Genomic DNA, 14,955 nt, shown 5'->3' with positions numbered 1-14,955 from the left:
ATTGTAGCATCATTTATGGGTCATCCAGGTAAAACCGAAGTTACTTAAGAGCAATGGCATAGGTCTGCAGAATAGCAGGAGATTCAATTAGGATATTTATCACGGAATAATGCTGAATCTCCAAATGAGTGAGTCGTGAAAATGAATGAAATATAGACTGCGTTCAAAGTAAAATACAAAATGAACAATATTGTTAATCTCACTTCTATACCACGTTTTGGCCTTTTCAAAACTGAAAATCTCTTTATCGTCGTAGATAAGAAAGAATCTTGTTTGAAAGCACCTTCTCTATCTCTCTGTTACTGACCAATCAGAAAATTGAATCACAAAGATATGGAAGTGTCCCTGTTTTATGTTACAACTGCAAAGCAACCCTCTATACACAAGGGGAAGTAGGATAAATTACAACAAAAAAAAAGGAACAGGTGACAGTCACCTGCTTACGGCAACAATAGAGGTTTGAGGATATACACTGTAGAAAGACAAATGTGGTAGTGTGTCGCTGATTAAATGTAAACATATAAAGCACAACTACAAACAAACATTTTACCGACAAATACACAGAAAATACGGCGGTTTGGTTGCTAGTGGAAAAGATAATAATTAAATAATAAACAGCTTGTAATCTAATCAAAATAAAGTAATGTACTGTTGCGACAGCGAGATCACGTGACTAGTATCACGCCACCTCCTTCTAGAAATATCCTGTTCCTTCGTGAATTGTCGGGAGATTACTAGATTGGGGGTAGTCTGGTATATATAAGACCGGCCACGAAGCGACGGAGAGGTAATGAGTAATTGAATGTATGCGGATAAAATATTGTTGGCCACGTGAGACGTGAGTTATAGCGTTGTTGTAGAGCGACTGTTGAAATTAAGTGTATCGAAAAGTTGTATTCGGAAAGAATAAACCAGTTTTATTTAAGAAAGGACTCGTGTCGCTAAAGTTTCGTCGGAACGAATTTACGGAAAATTGACTAACGAACAGAGACGTAACAGTACGTTATTTTTTAAATGAACTGGACTAGAGCTATACTTTAATTTAAGGTAAAAGAGAAAGGAATAAAAATGTACAGTCTGCTGTAACGCAGTACTACTAAACTTGACACAAATGAACACAACGTTAACAGCACTTTTCAATCAAATATTGGCGCTTTGAAAACTGAACCAGAACTATCAAAAATATGTGAAGGCTGCATTTACATTTCAGTTTCTCTCTATAGTTCGCCATTCACATAACAAACTTCTGCTAGGAATTTCCCACCCCACACGATAGTCATAAAATAGTCTCACAACACAGGGTTTTTTACCTACAATAAAACCACCTATTGAAATAATTTCTACTACCCTGAGTTATGCCATAGAGAGTAACACCTAGAAATAATTTCGTTCTTGACTTATACAGGATTTATCAAGTTCTGACCTGGAATTCTACTAAAGTTCAAAACATTCTGTTACCTTTTATTATATGTGTGATATCTGTTTAACACACATTTTCATTGAAAGACCTTGACAAAGCATAAGTACTTTTCATGGTTTTGATGCACATTCTGTTAAGGGCAATTTTCTAAGCTTACTGTATGGGTTTTTACAGTTTTTTCTTTGGTTTTAGTCACGATTCTCAAATAAAATGATAATAACTTCCAATTTTCTCGCCTCTCTTTTAATGAAATACTGCCGTTTTAAAACAAGTTTCATTGTCAGAGCCAAAAGCACTGTTCATTTATATTCTTGTTATAGTGATTTACCAAAGTGATTTTACACTTTGCAAACTTATAAAAATCATTAAAATTGTTATACACGTAATGAGATTTTCATGCAACCACCTCCACTTTACCATTATTTGACAGCAAATAACATTAACAAATTTCATATCATATTGCCATCTGGTGGTATTAGCATAGCTGAAAATTGATTTTATACAACAATTAAATCATCAATCAAAATTATAATTCATTAGATCGCTGTTATAAAACCGACATTTGTTTATGTAATTTACTAATGACTTTTCTATATAGCATGTACATGTTTAAAACGGATGACTGAAATTGTGTACTTTTTCTTTTGTGTTGCTAGCCGTTGCAACCACCGAACACCAATTTGTTTTATTGCAAAGCGCCACAAGAGACAATCTACATTCTGTTCACAGTAGGGATCGAAGCCCCGGATTTTAGCGTTTAAAGTCCGTAAACTTACTGCTGACTCATAGGAGGAACCAATATTTAAGGAATAAATGACTTAGATAGAGTGTTGTTTTCTTCGCTTTCAAACAGCGAAAATAAACTTAAGACCTTTAGAGAGGAATTAAAACAGCATTTCAGATAATATAAAATTTTATTTTGTTCTATCACCAAGACATTTTACGAAAAAAAGTAATTAGATAAGTGAATCGTGTATCTGGCAAGTTGCTGATTAAAATTTTTCTGAAGAGTGTTTTTTTAAAGCACAAAACAACACAATGGGCTACTGTGTTGTGGGCAACCACATGTATCGAAACCCGGTTTTTTGCGTTATAATTCATCAGATTTACCGCTGAACCAAACTAGGGGCGTGAAGTTTGAAAAAACACTCTTTTATTATTTTACGGAAATAATTAAGTGGGATTCTAAAGAAAAATGTTTAAAAGCTTGTGCTTCGTTTATTAATATTTTGTCATCTATGACGAATATTTATCGATTAGGATGTGAGAAATTAAAACTACATTTTTCTTATTCTTTTAAAATTCGAATAAAGACGGTTGTCTTAGCTTAGAAAATAGTTTTTAAAACCGTTAAAATTGTAATTGGATTGGGTACTTTTTCAGCAGATTCTTGTATAATGTTAGTCAACTTTTGATTTTAAGACCTCTGGCTTTTTATTTAATTTACGAGAAGCTGTAGTACAACTACTGGTACTATTGAGTGAACTGCAGTAAGGGCTCTACTTAAAAACTGCAATACTTGCATGATAGTTTTTAATTTTCAAAATAGGTTTGTAATTGTGCAAGAGAACCTTAAGTTAAGGCTCATTTTACTTGAAACTAATTAATGATTTAATTTTGATAACTTGTATTGGCTTGCGAAATGAATTCAGCTGTAATACCAACCCTTGTCGAGGATTACTATGGGGACGACAAGTGGATGTGTATGGTAAGTTATATATATATCCTTTATTTTTTAACTTTATAAATTATCTTATTAGGGATACTAATTATTAATAATTACTAGTCTAATTTTCAACAATTGAAAAATCCCCGGGTAATCTCTTAAAAACCTGGGAGGAAGTTCAATTCTTTTATTTTTTAATAAAATACTAATTAGACTTAGAGGTTAGACTTGTAGTGTTGATAATTGTTGTATTTTATTTTTAGTGTTTTTACTACGCCAAATACGCGTCTAGGGCCTAGACTGATCTCGGGAATCTCACAATTCTGTATTATCCAAAGGCTTCATACTGTGTTGAAGATTTGGCTTATCTTTCGATGTTGTCACTAAGATCCAGTTTATTTAGTTATTGGTATTACTACGTTGGCAGTGTAACAACTTCTGCAGTGGGAAAAATTCTAGAGAAAATTATAAAAGAACCTTTATCAGTTTATGAAGTTATCTAGTGAAATACGTTAAATAAAAGAATCTCAACAATGACTTACCCAAAGGAAATACTTCCTTATTAATATTTCATCATTTTTGGAGGATGTTTCTTGTTATATGGGTGACGGAAAGGCTGTAGACTTTGTGTACATACTTTTTTAAAAATATTTTGATAATATGCATACAGAACATTAACGAAGAAAATCAAATCATATGAGTGATTGGATGAGAGAAAGAAAAAGGCTATTATATTTATTGAACACAGTCAAACTGGATCATTGTTAGAAGTAGAGAGTCTAAGGGTCAATGCCTGGACATTTGTTTTTTTCTTGCATCATTGTTACTGATAGGTGCATAATTATCAAATTAGTAAAGTTTGGCGAAGAACGTAAACTAGGGTATTTCTAGCTGTATTGAGGATGTTGAGGTACCACAGAATGACTTGGATCCATTGTTAAGTCATAAAAACATTTGGGAAATGACCTTTAATTATAATAAGTGCAAGTTAATGCATTTGTGTTATAACTGTTTGGATCATGCATTTAGATGAGAGTTTGTCTAATCAGTAGTGTGACTGAAGAAGAGGATCTTGACATGGTAAATAATTCACTCAAGCCAATGAGACAGTGCTGTTCTGCTATTAGTAAGGCTAACAGAATTTTAGTGTGTTTTTATAGGAGTATTGATTACAAAAAAAAAGGTAATTATCTCTGTATGCATCACTATTTAGGCCTCATTTGGAATATTTTGTAAATATATGATCGTATTTAAAAATGGATATTGACTTATTGGGAAAGTTTCAGTGGAGGGATACTAGGAATAATAAGGTGCTTCTGGTGATGAAAGATTATCTTATGGAGACAGGCTAAGATCTCTTACCTTATTTTTCTTGAGAAAAGAAGGGTAAGATTATCCTGGAGAGATTGATAGGATAAATGTTTCTAATTTCATTGTTCTGTATTCTGAAGGTCATGTATGAGAGGATATAATTTTAAAAGTTGGAAAAGATAGGCTAGACTCCAGACAAGTGTTTTATTGAGACAGTCTAAAATGTTTACTGTAAAAAATGCTTAATATGGGTAAATGTGCTTAAATTCGATAAATCATGTTAGGCATTTTCCAGTTCTCATTTAGATTATATGTATGATTTAACATGATTATTATATTCTTTTCATTATGGAAATTGTCCAAGCTATTTCATATAATATTTAGAAGTGCCTCTTTTGAAATGTGCAAAGTTTGCATGTGTTTTGAATTTAACCCATTAAACCATGTTGAGCATTTTTTACATTAAAAATTTTAATGTCCCATTTTAATTTTTAACAGGATGATTAACTTATAGAATGAGTTGTTATTGGTTGTAGTGAAGGCAGTACTTTACAAAAGTTTAAAAAGAGAATAGACGATTTCCTGAAAAATAAGTTAAAGGGTGGATTTAACTTATTTCTCTTCTCAAGGGAGAGTGTGCAAAGATTGCCTTGAAGCACCAAATAGTCCATAGTTGTCCGCATGCTACTTTATTTTATGATGTATTAGTAAATTTAATGATTAATATAAATAATATATAATATTAATCAATATAAATAATTCTCTATATAAATTACTTGTTAAGTCTCATGACAGAGAAGTACATAATGCCATAAATCATTAAAACATGTATTAATAGTATTGCAGGGAGAGTGATACCCTTATTGTAAATGGAATATTTGGCAATTAAAGTTGAACAGTTATTGTTCATACTATCTCTCTTGTCATACAGTTGTGTATGAAAGTAAGTTTCATCACAGATGCAGACTTTCCACTGATAAAATAGGCAGATTTAAATTTCTCTGCTCATGCCCTTTTGTTTTCTTCTGTCACTTAGCAACGCAGAGTAGTTAATGTGATATATATTATTAAAAATTAAGCCCCAATGTTTGTAGAGTGGTTGAGTTGATTTGCACTTTCTTTCAATATTTTTTTCCCTCACCATTGTTCTAACATGTGCTCAATCCAATTATAATTGTCATAAGACATTGTTATTTGGCCTATTACATTTCTAAGCACTTCGTTTCTTATCTAGTTTGTTAAGGATTTTCAAGAATTAGAAGAGTGTCTAATAATAGTATTTTAACTATGCTATATTTGTGTTATGAATGTAACACACCATAACAATTCTTTTTGTATCAAATGGATTATATAGTGTTCAGACCACTGCTGTGTTTGTTGTGTCCCAGCTGGCCTGAAGAGCTCAGGATTTAGTGAAATGCACTGTCAGCAATGGATATGATGAATATAGTGTGGTTGAAATACTATTGTTATACACTCTTCTAGCTCTTGAAAATCCCTAAGGGACTAGATAAATAATGTATTGTTTAAAAATGTAATAGGCCTAATATTAATGTCTTATGACAAGTATAATTGTAATCATTCTTTGTTGGTTTGTAAAAGGCATACACACCATAATAGTCTACTCAATCCAACCAAAACTTTAGTTAACAGATTTGCTTAATGTGATTTTTTTTATTGTTGTATCTATGCTAAAAACTGTGCATTTGTATAATTAGGAAAAGATAACTGTGCTCAAGATGTATAAAGTATATATTTGTTTTTTACAGTTAATGTGATTACTTGATTGGTGGATTTCTGATATTTTAATTTTGCCCAGGATTATTCATGAGATTTGCAATAACCTAATAAGAAAGTTGGAGAGGGGGGGGGAGGAATATTTGTAATTTGTTTTGCCTATTTTGCCATTTAAATAACACAATCAAAACTAAAACATGCTCAAAGGTGAGCCTTCGTAAGCATGTGCTGCCACTGTATTTTCTGTGTTTTGTTATCTTCTATATAACTACTATATTTTTTTACCAATCTGAATCAAGTTAATACTACTTCTCGACAATACAAAAAGGAATGTATACAGCATCAATTTTTCAAAAGAAAACATCATTGAAAAGTTGCACATTAATTTAAAGACTGAATTTTGAAAATAGTAAAGGTTATTGAGTGACATGATAGGGCAATAGCTAGAGAAAGTGATAGTTCAGATGAAAAAACAACAACAATTTATATGGGATGGTTCAAGACAGAACTAGAAATTGTTTGCTGTTGGGAGTAAACCAGAAGCAGTTAATAATGCTTGGAGATGGCTTGAATGGGTAATGAAGAATAACTTTAATATAAGTTTAACATAACAGCAAATGTACAATGTTTCGACAAGGTTTTGTCATTAAAGTTTTTCTTCATTACCCATTCAAGCCAGCTCCAAGCATTATTAGTCTCAAAGTGGGTTCCTGGTCATCGAATCAGAAGCAGTTAAGTCAAAACTGAGAACATTTATTATCCACAGCATAGCAGCTCATAGAATGGCTCTGAGTTTTTTAAGTACGAACTTTTAGCTCATAGCTCCATCATCTCTTGACTGATTTAAGATCTAATTACAGTTTTGGACTTAGGAGGTCAAACCCTTTTGATTGATGTGTTTGACCGTGCTCAAGGTCTCATACATTAATTTACTCTAATTCTGCCTGAAAGAATTTCAATTTGAGGGTAGGTTGGTAGAGATCCTGATGAGTAATAAAATTGAATCGGGCATATGCTCGCCCCACACTTGGTATTGCTGGTGCACAAAAATATAGCGAATAAAAAGGAAAAGTTCTCACAGATTAATTTACTCTAATCCTGCCCCAAAAAATTTCAAGTGCCACAGCTATTGAGGATTTGCTCTTGTTAAAGTGATTGATATACCAGAAAATTCATTATGCACAATATGCAGTGAACTTATGAATCTTATAATTTTAACACATTGAACTACTGAAAACCACATGCAGGTATCAAATGACTAACCGGATATGAATAGTTTAATATAATATATAAAAATTCCTTGACTTGAAGTGTTTTCTCACTCAAAGTACTTCCTTAATGAGGAAGTACTTTGGATTAAGGAATCTCTACATATTAAACTACTTTAACCAAGCCTGAACATGAATCAGTATGTTTTACTATAAGGCTGAAAATTGACTCATTATCATCAAATCAAATTTGAATAACTTGCTGTAAAATTTAAGGGCAACATATCTGTCAAATATATAAAACAAAAAGCCCAAATGCACTGGAGGATTCTAATTTTTCTAGGATGCATGCCCCCTCCCAAATCCCCCAAACATACTGAGCAATTTCAATGCCTAGCATTTGACTTAAAAAATTTAAGACTTTTTCCTTAGTGTATTTTCATTCCTGTTAGATATTTACTACTGTATACTTTAAGTCTATAAGCTCATTTATCAAACTTCTCAAATTTTGATAACTGAGTATCTATTTTTATGCAAATATATAATTTTTTTTTTCAATCACTCTCTTTCTTTCTCCAGAATAGGAACAATTTAAAATCAATCAATTAAGGTCAAGTTAGTTTTAGACTCAAAGCTTTGACTCATATATGTTTGTTTGTTTGTGTGTGTGTGTGCATATTCTTGTTTTTAAAGACATTGGAGCCAGTCTAAGGTGTAGGCAATTATTTACTGCAAAGCTTTTCTCGGGGAAGCCAAATCATCCAAGTTTTAGCCCTAATGTGTTTTCATAGAAAAAGAAACAAAAATAATATATTTCATCCAGTTTATTTTGTACAGAATGTAAATGGTTCTATTTCTGTTGAAGCAAATGCACTGTCTCAGTATACTGACTCCTGAAACTAACTGTTGATGGAAAATAAGCTGACTTCAGAAATAAACTGGATAACTGACAAATTTACTAAAAGAAATGCAGAAAAGCATGCGAAGTCAATGTACATGAGCATGTTATAACTTTGAAGATGTTTGCAGCACACATTGTTTTAGTAAAATGCTGTTTACACCTCCTTTGGGTTATATACATATTTACTTGAAACTTTACACACTATTTTTACCTAGTTGGGCCCATAGTTCCATCTTTTACCTACATTCAAATTCACATAGGACCAGCAGTGAAAGATGTTTGTGTCTTACTGTCTTCAGTTTGAGGTACGGATGTATGACTACATTAGCTTGTTGGTATTTAAAAAGTGAAAACAGTGCATTGAAGGGGTTATGTAGTAAAGGAACTCTCCAACAGTACAGAATCATAGTTAGACTACTATATCTTAACCATTTTCTAGTTGCAATTTTCCCATGGAAATCATCAAAGCAAAGGAAACACATTAATTTATGACCAGCAGCACAGCACATCCATTGCACACACCAACCAACTCTTTCAATTTTATTTTTGCTTTCTTAACTTGTAAAATTCAAACACTGGTATACATGTACAATGTGTGTGTATATATCAATTCTAGGCAAACAATTATGTACAAGTTCTGCTTTGCTGATTTTAGTAGCATACCACCAGTAGAGCAATAGCTGTACTAAATTAGTTTTTTAATTCAACCAGCTAAAATTCCATGAATTGTTACCACATGTAATTAGCTTGTCTATCCATACAAGACAAGCTGATGCTTACTATTAGCTTACCACAAACAAGGTCAACATTCTCCCTTTCAAGAAAAATCCACCCTCTTCTGTTGAAGATTGGGGGAGGTATAGTATCCTTTAATTTGCTCTGAAACAAAAATACAAACAGCATATCATTGTTCTACACACAAGACTGTTACGTAAACTTTTGTAGTGCATTTTCTTTATTTAATAAAAGAAAGCTACCATTTTTATGACTGTTTTTACATCCTTACTTGCCACCACAACATAATTGAAGAATAGACTTGACCTTACAACTTTCAGCAACTTATAGAACTTAGATGTTATAAATATTAAAGTTAACCACTGTTAGCCTAATATCTTAAGCAAAAGGGAAATAACCAATTTTCTATACTAACAAAGGTATGAACTGTGAAATTAAATCATGCAGTTTTGGTGTTTCTGCTTTAGTGACCAGTGCCAAAGTAAATGACTGATGTAAGTATACTTTAAGAAATACTGATGTTCTTGGTGTCATTATTATATTACATTTCTGTCCATAAGGAATATAAAGGTTTAGTATTATAACCACAGTACAGTATTTATTTTAGTGTTATTATTGTTGTTAGACAATAGTTGAATACATGATAAAAGTGCAACAACAGAAAAACAACTAATTTGACAGGAGCAGTTTAGTAGCATAAAGGCTTGCATTGATTCAAGGTTTGTTTAAGAACGACATGTTATCAGAGAGATTTTTGTAAAGTTGTCATCTTAAAAAAGAAAGTACACAGTGGTTTAAGTAGTTACATACTTTGACACCAACAAAAACTTATTGAATCTACATCTGCAGTGAAAGTTAATATAAAGCTGAAAATTGTACCCATTTTTTCCCATGTAAGATCCTTTATAGGACTGTGAAAACACCATGGAAACTTCACAAAATGTCTATAGAAAAATGAAAGTTATTATCAGACACAACTGTTACAATGTAGTAACAGATTGTCATAGTATTTAAAAAAATCAAATCTTATTTATAATTACGAACAAAAAAAAATTAGTAGATAGGAGATTACTCTGTCTTTCTAGGTCATCAAACTAAGAAACCAGCCCATATCAACTTTATAATCCTTCATATTCATGAAATATTCCAACAAAAACTTGAAATAATTCAAACTTCCAACACCCACATAATCTGGTAAGACATTTCAAAAGTTAACTCTTAACATGAAAAAGTGTTATCGCTTATTAATGATTAAACTATTAATTACCATATTACATGTTCTTTAAAATTTTATTTGTATATGTTTACAGTAATTATTCCTGCAGGACATGACTTTTTCCTAAGATCACTATTAGGCACCAATAAAAACTAATTTTGAGGCCTGATATACATATAGTCTTTAATTTCTATAGTGCTACTATCATTTATTGAAATTGTATATTTCTGCTTTCAATATCAGTATGAATAGGGGTAACATCAGCTATTTAGACACTGGACAAAGAAAAACTAGACCTACATAGTAACTTTCATTAACTTTGAAATGTTCTTGTAATGTTGTTTAACTCATAGATCTGAATGAAACATTTTTATACAATATTATTAGCACATGTAATATGAAAAACAAACGGTTAACAGTCAACTTTTCTCTGCTAGTGCTCAATATTAGACAGTTTTTGCATAAAGAAAATTAGCATTTTCTCATTTAGAAAAAAGTTATTCAATGGTTCATCTAATAAGAATATCAAAATAATACAAGTCAACATCTGTTTTTTATATTTGTAGCACAAGAGATTTCTGATGGAAGCAGAGGAGCGAGAACCAGAAGTTGTATTGATTGGGGATTTTACAATTGCTATGCTAGCTCACACAGAGGTTTGTTATAGTGATTTTCATGTATAGCAACCTTGTGGTTATTTTATGTGTCATTTCTCAAGAAACTAAAGCTGTTTTCAGTATGTTGTACTCTTGACTGATAACTTCTATGTGGCAATTACATTATAAAGGTAAGTGAACAATAGAGCTGGGCGATTATATTTGTTAATCGACATAATCATTTACGTATGAGCATTAATATCATCATTTAGTGTTATGTAAAATAATCAGTTAATTAATGTTATGAAAAGAATTTCTAATCAAAACTTGTGTTTCAGATCATTACTATTTTCAATTATTCCAAGTCTCAAGTGAGAATAATCATTTTGTTGAATGTGATTAATTAATGAACTTAATGAATAATCAGTTATCAAATTCCTCTTATCGCCCAACTCTAGTTAGCAGTATGTATACGTACTAATTATGTGATGCAAAAATTATGTAGACATGTCATATATTTGTTACGGCCACAACTTTATACAGTATATCTAGTAGCTGTTGTTTCAGAGATTTTATTAATTTGTACAAAGGTAAAGCAATAAGAATCTTATTTACATTTTGTTACTATACTATGAAAATGTATGTTTTAGTTAGCCTCTCAAAAGTGGATGAGTTTTTTTCGTGCATTGTGAGGTATCTGATTTTCTCTTGTGCAGTAGTTGTGAAAACAAAATTATGGAAATCTGTGTGTATGTATAGGTATAAAGTTGACCTTTTATTGCTGTGTAGACTAAAACTAAAAGTAGTGTAACTTAATGAGGCTTTGTAAAGCTTTATATTCTTTGAGTTACAGGTTTGGGAGAAATACTTTGTTTCTATGCATTGCTTGAACTTTGGAATATCAGAAGATAAAACTCAGAATGTCTTATGGCGAATAGAGAATGGAGAAATCGAAACTATGAACCCAAAGGTAGACTATTTTAATATCAGTTATCATTATGCTGTAAACAAGTACTGGTTTAATAGTAATTTACAAATACAACTAATGTATTCATATGCTTTTTGAGAAAGTTGAAAAGAACCTTTTCTTTGGAATTTTTACAAAAACATCAGAATAGATGAAGATTCAATTATGGCAACTTGTTGAATAGATTTTAAAAATGAAAACAAGATCAACATTTAAAATGTACAATAAAATTTGTATTTGGCCGGAAGCCAAAATTTAAAAGACTCCACATGTTTTGGTAGCTTTACGCTACCATCATCAGGAGTAAAATCCTACATGACAAGCAAGTAATTTTATAAAGCAATGGTTTAATTCATTGTATCATGGTATGAGTATTGTACATAAGAAGTCAATATTTCTTTCCAAAATTGTGCATTTTTCCAGCTAACCCTCCATCTCTATCTAACAAATAATTATTTATTTTAGAGCTCAAAATTTCTATTGATTCTCTAATATTTAATTCATTTAGGCTATGAGGTTCGTATAAAATTATTGTTTCTTGCCATTGTATTCAATGACCTGTTTCAGCAAGAGGAGGAATGTACGTTACAAAAAAATGTGGTCTTTTTAATTTTGATCGTCAGCCAAATAACAATTTTACTGTGCATTTTAGACGTTGGTCTCGTTTTTAATTTTAAAAACTTCAGAATAGCTTAGAAAGGTTGAGTCTTGACTAAATTGTTTGAGCAATGGAGTAAGAATGTAAATATTTTTCCATTTTTCATCACTTTGAACTTGGCTCATTCAAAGTGAGCTTTATCATGATCTTTTATGGAGTTACGTTCAAAATTTAATCAAACAACTTTATTATTAATGTATGTTAATAAACTTGGCATATGTAGTTTGTAATTCAATTCTCCTCTTTAGGTTTTCTCTGTTCCTTTTTTATGGGTTTCAGAGTATCCAATTGATTAGAAACACAAACTGTAGATATTGACAGGCCAGAATATAAAATTAGAACCTCTCACCTTCTTGATCTTATGAGATATCAATAAGTTTATCACACCCACCCCTTCCTTCCATTTATGTGGTTTTGAAGACACTTATTTACTCACACCTACATGAAATATGGACATGTTTATAACTAACAGAGAGAAAATATTCTGAATGATTGTCTGTTTATTTTAGACAAAGTGGATACTTTAAAAGGAAAGTTTAATGTGTGTAGACCAAAGTCATTGCTATATGCAGTAAAGGAATTTTTTAACGTAGTTTCAGATTTATCCAACAAAAATTACAAACAAAAAGGAGTAAGTTTCAGATTCATCCAACAAAAATTACAAACAAAAAGGAGCAAGTTTCAGATTTATCCAACAAAAATTACAAACAAAACGGAGCAAGTTTCATATTTATCCAATAAAAATTACAAAAAAGGAGCAAGTTTCAGATTTATCCAATAAAAATTACAAAAAAGGAGCAAGTTTCAGATTTAACCAATAAAAATTACAAACAAAAAAGAGTAAGTTTCAGATTTCACCAATAAAAATTACAAACAAAAAGGAGCAAGTTTCAGATTTATCCAATAAAATAAAAAAAAGGAGTAAGTTTCAAATATAAAACAATCAAAATACAAACTTAAAAAAAAAGTATTTTTTTCTTTTGTGAAAATCTTGTGAGTGTTGCAACAGAAAAGCAAGACACTTTCATTGATAACTGCATATACAAAGAAATACTTCAATAAAATCTGCCCGGAGGGCGGGTGTTTCTGCTAGTAGTGTTAATGAAGAAAGAAAATGGCACATGGGAAAAAAAAAAACCTTTATTTTGTCTTTGTTTATCAGTGTAACATCCATTATTTCCACATATAGCTATGTTGATAACATAGCTTTGAGCTCCAGCTATGTGAATATTTTTTTCATTTACTTTGGTATAATTTCTTTTTTTAGCTTCAGCATAGAATGGCTCTGAGTTTTTTTTGTTTTTTTTTCAAGTACAAACTTTGAGCTCATAGTTCCATCTCTTAACCAATTTGAGATTTAATTACAGCTGTGGCTGGCTATTGAAGATTTTTATTATTTTTTGTTTTGCTGTAATTTAATTTAAATCAATGCTTTATGATCATTTGTTAATGGCCACCCATTGAGGAATGATAGAGCGTCATGACATTTTTATTGCCAATAATTTATTACTTTCTCCAAATGTGTGTAGACTGAACTGTCGGTGAAAACATAAATGTATAATGCAACTTTTTGGACTCAAAAGTAATTATAACTAGGTATATGTGTCATTTGTTTTCAATGTACATTTATTTCTGAAACAATTGTTCTTTTATGAGATATATTGCTCTGGTGGTGTAAAGCGACATTTGGTTTTAACATGGTACTTATAGTCTAAAAGTAAAACATCACATGTGGAACTTCAAATTCTATCCAAAAATCTGTTTCATAAAATACACCTTTCTCGATACCGACTTCACTGTAAAAATGTATCTAACATTAAATTTTCTGAAATTCTGGCACATTAATTCGAAGCCACTAAAATCAGCATCACAACCTTCATAATATTATGCTTTGGCAGTAAAATAGAAAAAGCCTACAGTTGTTTAAATCCATTAAAACACTGTCCCACAAATATCGAAAAAGATTGATTTTATGTATATTATTCTTGCTGGCAGCTTCCACAGCTGCTGGTTAACTAGTTCATCATATAGTCTCTGACCAATATTTACCAGTTAATGGACATGCTGTATCTCTACTTCATTTATGAAAGGAAAGGAAAATTTCAAAAATTAAAATACCAGCAGTTCACACCAGTAATCAACATATGCCAGCATTTCGTATCACTGCTTAGTAATTGTCATGCAATGTTTTCGTGGTGACTAAAATATAAGCTATTATTGTTCCTATACATAAAAATATCAATTTCTATAAAATGAGAATATTTATAAATTAAATTTTAATTATTCACAGCATTACATGATTTTTTTTATATTTCAACTTGATTTATCAACTTGATTTTTTATATATTTTTATATTTCCACTTGATTTATCAACTTGATTTTTTATATATTTTTATATTTCCACTTGGTTTATCAACTTGATTTTTGTAGATTTCCACTTGGTTTATCAACTTGATTTTTTTATATTTCCACATGGCTTATCAACTTGATTTTTTTATATTTCCACATGGCTTATCAACTTGATTTTTTTATATTTCCAC

General features: G+C 31.0%; 1 protein-coding gene across 2 annotated transcripts in view; it reads left to right on the top strand.

Moving 5' to 3' along the window:
- The first annotated feature begins 2,708 nt into the window (after positions 1 to 2,708).
- Positions 2,709 to 14,955, top strand: part of LOC106459960 (platelet-activating factor acetylhydrolase IB subunit beta-like) — a 17,386-nt gene continuing 5,139 nt past the window's right edge. Inside the window, exons 1-4 of one of the 2 annotated variants that reach the window (XM_022386537.1) lie at positions 2,710 to 3,128; positions 10,064 to 10,172; positions 10,761 to 10,850; positions 11,644 to 11,760. In XM_022386537.1, the coding sequence (XP_022242245.1) occupies positions 10,776 to 10,850; positions 11,644 to 11,760 (192 nt within the window). In that variant the 5' untranslated portion in view covers positions 2,710 to 3,128; positions 10,064 to 10,172; positions 10,761 to 10,775. Of the gene's footprint in view, positions 3,129 to 10,063; positions 10,173 to 10,760; positions 10,851 to 11,643; positions 11,761 to 14,955 lie in introns of both variants that reach the window. The other variant, XM_013919632.2, reaches the window with a different exon arrangement.

Source organism: Limulus polyphemus, unplaced genomic scaffold (genome assembly GCF_000517525.1).
Source record: "Limulus polyphemus unplaced genomic scaffold, Limulus_polyphemus-2.1.2 Scaffold687, whole genome shotgun sequence".
In the NCBI taxonomy this organism is placed as follows: Eukaryota; Metazoa; Arthropoda; class Merostomata; order Xiphosura; family Limulidae; genus Limulus; species Limulus polyphemus.
Note: the sequence above shows the minus strand (reverse complement) of the source record. Positions and strands in the feature narration are given on the sequence as shown.